Source organism: Cucurbita pepo, chromosome LG19 (assembly GCF_002806865.2).
Source record: "Cucurbita pepo subsp. pepo cultivar mu-cu-16 chromosome LG19, ASM280686v2, whole genome shotgun sequence".
NCBI classification, from domain to species: Eukaryota; Viridiplantae; Streptophyta; class Magnoliopsida; order Cucurbitales; family Cucurbitaceae; genus Cucurbita; species Cucurbita pepo.
The window spans coordinates 6,081,337-6,089,439 of NC_036656.1; the positions used below are offsets into that span (position 1 = coordinate 6,081,337).

At 37.8% G+C, this 8,103-nt stretch overlaps 1 protein-coding gene and 2 long non-coding RNA genes across 7 annotated transcripts; 1 reads left to right on the top strand and 2 right to left on the bottom strand.

Moving 5' to 3' along the window:
- Positions 1-1,602: 1,602 nt before the first annotated feature.
- Positions 1,603-3,770, bottom strand: LOC111781544. Its single transcript, XR_002813002.1, has 2 exons — positions 3,656-3,770; positions 1,603-2,238 (listed from the first exon to the last, which is right to left on the bottom strand). It is a non-coding gene; the product is annotated as an uncharacterized LOC111781544 (long non-coding RNA).
- Positions 2,157-5,043, top strand: LOC111781541 (zinc-finger homeodomain protein 6-like). 3 transcript variants are annotated; one of them, XM_023662201.1, is made up of 2 exons: positions 2,157-2,239; positions 3,658-5,043. In XM_023662201.1, the coding sequence occupies exon 2, from the start codon at positions 3,680-3,682 to the stop codon at positions 4,649-4,651; it is 972 nt and encodes a 323-aa protein (XP_023517969.1). In that variant the 5' UTR covers positions 2,157-2,239; positions 3,658-3,679; the 3' UTR covers positions 4,652-5,043. The 3 variants fall into 3 exon arrangements, with proteins under 3 accessions (XP_023517969.1, XP_023517967.1, XP_023517968.1); XM_023662199.1 differs by having other exon boundaries at positions 2,238-3,299; positions 3,418-5,043; XM_023662200.1 differs by having other exon boundaries at positions 2,238-3,275; positions 3,418-5,043.
- On the bottom strand, positions 4,300-7,699 carry LOC111781543. Of its 3 annotated transcripts, none has more exons than XR_002813001.1 (4): positions 6,372-7,699; positions 6,170-6,236; positions 5,869-5,960; positions 4,300-4,426 (listed from the first exon to the last, which is right to left on the bottom strand). It is a non-coding gene; the product is annotated as an uncharacterized LOC111781543 (long non-coding RNA). The 3 variants fall into 3 exon arrangements; XR_002813000.1 differs by having other exon boundaries at positions 6,170-6,315; positions 6,387-7,698; XR_002812999.1 differs by having other exon boundaries at positions 6,170-7,693.
- Between the last annotated feature and the right edge of the window lie 404 nt (positions 7,700-8,103).

Here is an 8,103-nt window from a genome sequence, read left to right on the forward strand (position 1 = left end):
ATGCAAAATTTAGCGGTAAAAGAAAGAAATACCAAAACTTTTTTACGTAACGCAAATAATAATTATAATAAAATAATAATTAAATAAATAAAAATTCAAGAGGTTTGGATTACTTCGTTGACTAAACATTCTCTCTAAGCGTTTGTGGAGCTTCCACTCTCTCTCTCTCTCTCTCTCTCTCTCTCTCACACCCATCCATTCCATCACTCTTTTTATACCAAACGATTCCATGTCGCTAAACGACAAAATATAAAATTTAATTTTATTACTTTTTTTCAATTATTAAAAAATAATTTTGGATGGGCTCAATTTTTGGACCCAAAAGCCCATTAAAAACCTACGAATTATTTGCTTCTCACCTTTCGAATTTAAATTCCATTAGAAAATAAATGGTGACGTGGAGGCGCGTTGGAAAATGGAGAGGGAAAAGGAAATGGGACTGGGCTTTCGCCACGTTATCAGTTTTATTATTTTTAATATTAATATTAGTTGGTTGGGAATTGTTCCCTGCGGCAATGGGACGCGTGTGGATTTGGATAACCTAAAATATTAATTACGTTATTAAAATAATAATTTAATAATTAAAATGATTTAAGATCTAAATTAACACACTTCTTCGGCACTCTTTGTTTGACTTAAACACGATCAAGATCAGCAGCCATTTAGGTTTCGCACGTACCACAAAACGCAGCGTACTGCTGCCGTTCCATCAAATTGACTGCCGTCATTTTGACCAATTTAACTATTATTTTTCAGATATAAAATATAAAATAATGTCCTTATATAGTTTCGAGAAACCTAATGTGTTTGAAGATCTTACCTAGCGTTCAGATCTATGTTTCCCAATTCAAAAAATAAAAAATAAAAAACCCATTTTATGATATTATATGTAACTGCATGAGTCTATTATAATTATTATAAGCTCACTAATTGGTCAAACTTAATGGGTATTATTTGGCTACAAAATAATTACATAACATTATAATAAATGTCGGATATAAAAACTTAAAACTTAAATGTCAATAAATCAAATCAACAGTTAGCAAATAAAATTAACAATATCGTTGTTACCTTCATATGCATCAGCAGGTGTTCAACTTAGTCGTTTCCCATGGGGCGTATGTGAAAGGTCCTTAATACCCTTCTCATGAATTTTTCTCTCTAAGAATCATAAGGGTATGGTTGAACTTTTACACTCAGTACTATATAGAAAGACAGTGGAGCTGGTGGCTGCATCTCGATTAGGAATGGGACAAATATGAAGGAGGTTTTTATGTGACATTGTTTCATTTAAAAGCTTACTGGAATTTCTTAATAATCTCGACATTTTGTAATTCAACAATGGTTTAAAGGAGGATTAGATGTCAAATTAATTAGTCCTGTAATAATTCCAGATCTGAAAGGTACGAAATTATGATCCATCGGTTAAAAAATCTTGTCACTTATCTAATCCTACCCTATTCTAAATTATATATATATATATATATATATATATATATATATATATATATATATAATTGTCAAAGTGCCAACATTGGGAAAAGAAAAGTCCATTCCATCAAGTGAATTACCATAAATTTAGTACAAAAGAGGGAAATCAAATAGCTAACATTAAATGTGATACCTAATGAAGAAAATTAAGTTCATATGTTAACATAAATTATTTATGCTATTAATTACAATTAATTGCTAACCTTAGTAGTTAGAGACGTTGGGCAACAATTAATCAGCTTGCAAAGGCTTAATAAATACATAAGTAATCATTTCTACTTAACTAAATATAGGCGAGATTTTTTTCTAAAAGGTTAACATCCTATAAGGTTGCTAATCCAAGAAAATTATTCTTTGATTAGTTTGCAATAGCTGATCTGCATTATACAAATTAATTAATAAGGATTAAGAAACTTCTAGCGTTTCCCACCCAGAAAAAAACAGAATAATAGAGATAGGTAACCTCCATTTTTTTCTCCTAAAGAAACAAAATAATAGAGGTAGACTGACAAAGCTCCATTTTTTCTCCTAAACTTTGAATGTATTTAAACTTATTTAATGTAAGGGAGAGTTTGTTAGATAATCAAAACTAAACTTAGCTGAAAACTTACTCATACAAGCTCAGTAAATCAAAAGGAATTGTATCATTCATATGTAGGGATTGGTAGAAAAAAAAAGTTACCGAGAAAGGAGGAGCAGAGAACTGTTGAAAGTTGACGGTAGAACAGGAACAAAAGCAAACTTCAGCTGCGTTGGTACAAAGAAATCAGTGAATTGAATGCGTTAAGATCTGGTCAAAATGAGCAGGGACTGAGGGGGCGTGGTAAAAAAACAAAGAAGACAGGCCTAGAGCGAGAGGTATGGAAAGTGGGGTGGACCAAATAAAGGAGAGGTATAATGAAGAAAGAGAGAAAAGGGTGAAAAACCAGAGTGGTGAGTGAGTGTTGTACAAATTGGCGTGCAGTGTTAGATATCCACCAAATGCCCCAAAAGTTAGCGATTGATATAAATGGAAAAGAGTGGAGACGTAGCAAAGTGTTGTGTTAGGGGATGAGTGGAGTTGCAGAAACATTAAGACAGCCACAGCCTTGATGGGGAAAGGGGGAAAGAGAATCTGACACTACAAACATAAGTGGACCATCCTTCCCTTCCTTCACTTTATAACCCCACCCCTCATAAAAACTCTCTCTCTCTCTCTCTCTCTCTTGCTCATAATAATCCCTTGTTTAGAGGTATTGTTTTGTCTTTGGGAGAATCCCATTCCAGGCAAGGGGCAGCCGAGTTAGGAGTCTAGTCAGAAAACCAGCTTGGGCTTCGTCACTAATCTAATCTAATCTCCTGCTGTCTTGCATATTTGAATACATTTATTAGGGAAGTGGGGAGTGGTTTAGGGTTTCAGAAAGTGCCCAGAAAGGCAATTATTAGAAACAGGACCAAAGCTGCAGGCTGTGGGAGATGACTAACATGACCTTGTCGGTTGTTTTGCTGGAATAGTCCTCTTCTGCAGTCATCACTTTATTCTCCAAACCCCCACACCTGCGGCTTCCGATCTTGGGTTTGGGCGGGTGGTAGNAAAAAAAAAAAAAAAAAAAAAAAAAAAAAAAAAAAAAAAACCTCTCTTTACCTTCTTCCTACACACCATCTTTCTTTCTTCTTATACTCTCTTTCTTCTGATTGCATCCATCCCCCAGCAGCTTCCATATTCACTATTGTCGTTTTCCTGCTGCTCTTACTTACTTACTGCATATTTCTTCATATTCCCCTCCCTCCCCAATTTAACAAAGGTAAGATTTTGATAGCAGACGCTGGTAGGTCCCTCTCTCTCTTTCTCTCTCTGTATGAATTCAAGAATTCATAGATGTTGAAAATTTCTCCTCTTTTGTCTTTCCGTCCCCAGTAATCCATTTATTTCCTGTTACCCAACAGTTTGTAGCACTTCCGAGAACGGATTGGGAGTGATGGAGGACGCAAGAAAGCACCAGGAATTAGCAAAGGAATCTGGAGATTAATTAGCTACCTGGCTAATTGAGATCATGATCAGAGGGAGCTTAGCGTTGCTTAGTTCGTGGAAGATCCAAATGAATGTCTAGGATATAGAAGGGTAATGATGTGGAAGGTGGCTTAGTTATTGGCACCCAAAAGTAAGCTAGTTTAGATTTGTTACCTTTTTTTTGGAGATCAGATATTAATGGAGATGAGAGGTGAAGATGAGGAAATAGGAACTCCTTCCCCTTTGTGCTATCAATCAAATACGGAATCTTCAACCAAACTGCCTAATTCTGATCATACACATCTAACACCAGCTGATACCAGAAGAGATCACACAGTACCCCAGCTCCATTTCTCTCATCAACTGAATCAAAACCATCACAAACTGAGTCTGCATCAGTATTTACACAAACACACAACAGACCATCCTGTAGCAACCCCAGATCCAGTCCAGACCTCCGTTACTGCCTCACCCTCTGCAGATACTCAGCCGATCGCAAGCAGCAGATCAATCTCAAGAACACCACCTGCAAGTAATAATGTTATTCCTTCAGTTCGGTATCGAGAATGTTTGAAGAACCACGCAGCGAGTACTGGAGGCCATGTTCTCGATGGTTGTGGCGAGTTCATGCCTGGTGGAGAAACTGGAACGCCCGAGGCCTTGAAGTGTGCAGCCTGTGAATGCCATCGGAACTTTCACCGGAAAGAGGTGAAAGATCACGAGCCCACACAGCTAGCTGTACCCAGTGGTTTTTTCATCTCCAACACCATCAGAAACAATGGCCATCGCACTGATAGGTCACCAGTTCCACTCTCCCGCCACCATCAATTGCCGGCAGTTCCAATTTCTTCGATGATGGCATTTGGAGGAAGCAATGGAGCTCCGGACGAGTCTTCAAGTGAAGATCTAAACATGTTTCACCAGTCCAATAATGGAGCCCGGGACCTGTTCGGTCAGCAGCAACAATTAATGAAAAAACGATTTAGAACAAAGTTCACACAGGGACAGAAGGACAAGATGGAAGAGTTTGCTGAAAAACTGGGGTGGAGAATTCAGAAACACGATGAATTGGAAGTGCAGCAGTTCTGCGCTGAGGTGGGCGTAAGGAGGCAAGTTTTCAAGGTTTGGATGCACAACAACAAACAAGCCATGAAGAAGAAACAAACGTAAGAACTTGTTAGAAGTTTTACTTCAAACCCATTTCGTGAAATAATGTATCCTTGTTGACTAAGTTCTAAGAAGATAGATTTTAGAGTAAGTGCATGTGACACAGACCAATATTAGTAGCATCGAACAAGGGAGAGAGGCAATATTCAGTTCTTGAACGAATATATCTCATTACACTTTGTCGTGTTACTTCTACCTCTTACCTGGATGTTTTAAGCATCAATGTTACCAAAATCAACTGAAATAAGTTGAGTAACTCCTCCCCAAAACAAAACCAATGAAACTGTATCAGCAGAAGTAAAAAAAAGAGATGGCCGTCGCGGAAGATGCGAAAGGAAAGTGTATGGTAGGCTGTTAGATTTACATCTATAATACCAATATTTCAATTCTGTGGCTAGAATGTAGACTGATACAATGTCTTTTTTTCTTTTTTGTCATTATCTACAAATTATAATCTTCGTTAACCCTGAGACAGAACAGCGAATGAGAGGTGAAACCCTCATTAAAGAAGGCTTTGATTTTGTTGGAAACCTATAATCCAAGAAGTACTATGAGAGTGTGTTTGTTCATAATATCAGAAAAAGCGTAGTCCGCTTACATTTCCATATTTTTTTGCCCCTAGAAACTGGTGGAGAAAAAAAAAGGACGAATCTATTTCAATCCTGGAATTGCAACTTAAATTTTCAGGAATTAGTCTTCGTTGCATTCTACTCATGATTAAGGAATTAAATATGTTCAATATATAAATTTGTTCTTTCAGGACTACAACTTTGTTTCTTCAGAAATAGAAATTTGCTAGTTAGATAAACCCAGATTAATAAAAATTATAAACATATAAAATACATTTATAACAGCGAAGGCTTTAAATCAGCTATGGAGCTTTGGGAATTGGATTATCTGAAATGGTACCCTGCCCCTCTGTCTGGTAGAGAAAAGGGTCTGGAAATCTCAGATTTCGAGTAAATAGATGACCCCAGACAGTTAAACATTGATAAGAAAGAAGCTCTTAAATTTTTTACTGCGGGAATATGCTTGGAAAATTGAGGAACAGATATGTTCTTATGTCTTTAATGTACAATGCAATTAAAGGCTACAGCGGTGTGTTCTGCAATGAGTGTCTTCAACGTAAAGTATTATTGAAATGAAAAAATATGAAGCATTTATCAAATCCAACAATACAAAATAAATTCTGAAGGGAAACACAAAATAATAATAGTTACCTCTTTTAATTACGTCAATGAATCATCTAAAGCGGTCTCCAGACGACAAGCTTTTGAATGCTTCCATCTATGGCATTGCTCCATATAGTTTGCTACAAAATGGAAGAGCAAATGTTCAGATCTTCTCTTATTACAGGCATCTAATGTACGCAGACGTGAAAGCTGGGGAAAATTTCAATGGGCTAAGCCCATTTCTTACCGAGTTCGTCTCTGCAGCAGTATAATAAATCAATTTACTCGATCAATCATGCCTTAGAAAAACACGTTACAAATACAAATAATAATGAGCAAGAAATCTTACCTGAAATCAATAGCCCATACCCAAGGTCTCTAGGGCGTCTGGTACTCTCCAGAGTGTTGGAGACAAGCTGGGAAGTTTGTGAAATGGGGTTAGGCTTCAAAAAATGGGGATGCTTCAACTTTACCAAGCGGCACTACTGCTGAGTTCTGACAGGCAACCATCATATTAATGCATTTTCAGCTTTATTAGAAGTCATTCTGACCTTTCGGGAGCATACTTCTTTTGAATTTTGATGTCCTTTCCACACCAGCAACAGCAGCTGCTGCAGCAATTTCAACTTTTTTCTACTGACCTCGCTGCGGCGGCAGCATCTCCTCAGCTTTATCCACCGCCCACCGTATAATGAGATTGAGCCCTCGCTCTCCAATCTGCTTTCGAGACCTTCGGAAAGCGACAAAAGGAAAACAAATATCCCCAACGGACGGAATAATAAACAATTATAAAATAAAAACCACTAGAACCACAAGAAATTTCCATTTTCTTGCAACAGTTTGGGAGCACAAACTTTTCCTGCTGGAAAGATCAATCAAATCGTTAATCATTACTTCCATAACATCTTTCATGTAACGTAAACAAGCACAATTATGCAAAAACAATTTATGCCTTAAACCCTAGTTAACAGACAACACCTTAATTTTTTACGTCTTAAACCCTAGTTTTATAAGACCTTATAAACGACTCTTACGATTTGATAAAAATTTCGTGAATAATCTCCATGATTGTTCTTGAGCCAGTTCCTCAGATCTCAGTTTCTAAGTATTTTTAATCCATTCTTAAGTGTGCTAAAATATAGTTTCGTAATTAGTAAATGATTGTGGCCTATTCCTTCGGTAAAATAAAATGAAATAAAATGATCCTCAAACGCATGAGCGAAACCATTAAACAATACTGCAATTGAAGAATTTATGATGAGAATAATCATGTAATTTGCATCGAGATATGTAGAACGAACTCGCATTAATTAACAATGATCTTTGAATCACATGCACTAATCGAGAAGAGCGCCCTTCTCTTTTCTGGAGCCAAAAAGGCATCAAGCACCACGAAATACACTAAAACTTGCGCTCGAAGCGTTTACCTTCATATAAGGAGTACCGAAGGAAATTCGCAAGCTATTTCCTCGAAGAACTGCGCGAGAAGATCGATTAGAGAACATTCTCATGTTTCTCTCTCAGAACGATCGTGCATGGCCGTATTCTGCATGTTTCGGCTTCGACGGCGGCAATGTTGCCGATCGATCCTCTAATGTCTGCCGACTCTTCTCTCGCCTCTCCGCTGCCGCTCATGACGACGGCGCACACAATCGCAGCTACTTCTGGCACCAAATAATCTCACGAAGAAAAAACGAAATTACTTCGGAAGCGGCAGAGACTTTTGAATCACTAACCGCATCCGCTTTCATTTCCATTTTCCGTTTAGAGAGAGAAAATGAGAACGAAAAGCAGTTTTAAACAGAGAGAGGAGAAAACGTGGCAAATATTTGAAACCACCGAAGGCGGGGACTGGGCCACCTGAGTGACACGTGTCGTCGCACACGGCAGCAACCGCCCTCCACCGTCACAGCTGGTTTCTCCACGAAAACTTGTCTTAAAAGTCACATAGTTCCGCCGTTTATTGTAATTGTCTCCGTCAGGTCATCGGATCAGCCGACCGTCGACAGATTGTTCCGACCGCACCGTACCATATTTCGTCCTTTGTCGGGCCGACTTACGACCCGAAGGACACCGAATTTAAAATGAAAATTTTACTGTCCCCATGAGACGTAAAAAGGATATGCAGGTAAATCCATGTTCAATGTTCTTCCCAAGAACCGGTAAAAATAAAAGCTGCGGAAAAAGTAAAAGTAAAAATGATGTCACAGTCGCAATTCGCAAGAACTTCGGGAGCTTCTTAACAGATGATTTTTTTTTTTTTTTTTTTTTTTTTTTTTTTTT

Excerpts from the sequence above, each read along its gene's own strand:
- LOC111781541 (XM_023662201.1), top strand. The coding sequence starts at position 3,680 with ATGGAGATGAGAGGTGAAGATGAGGAAATAGGAACTCCTTCCCCTTTG.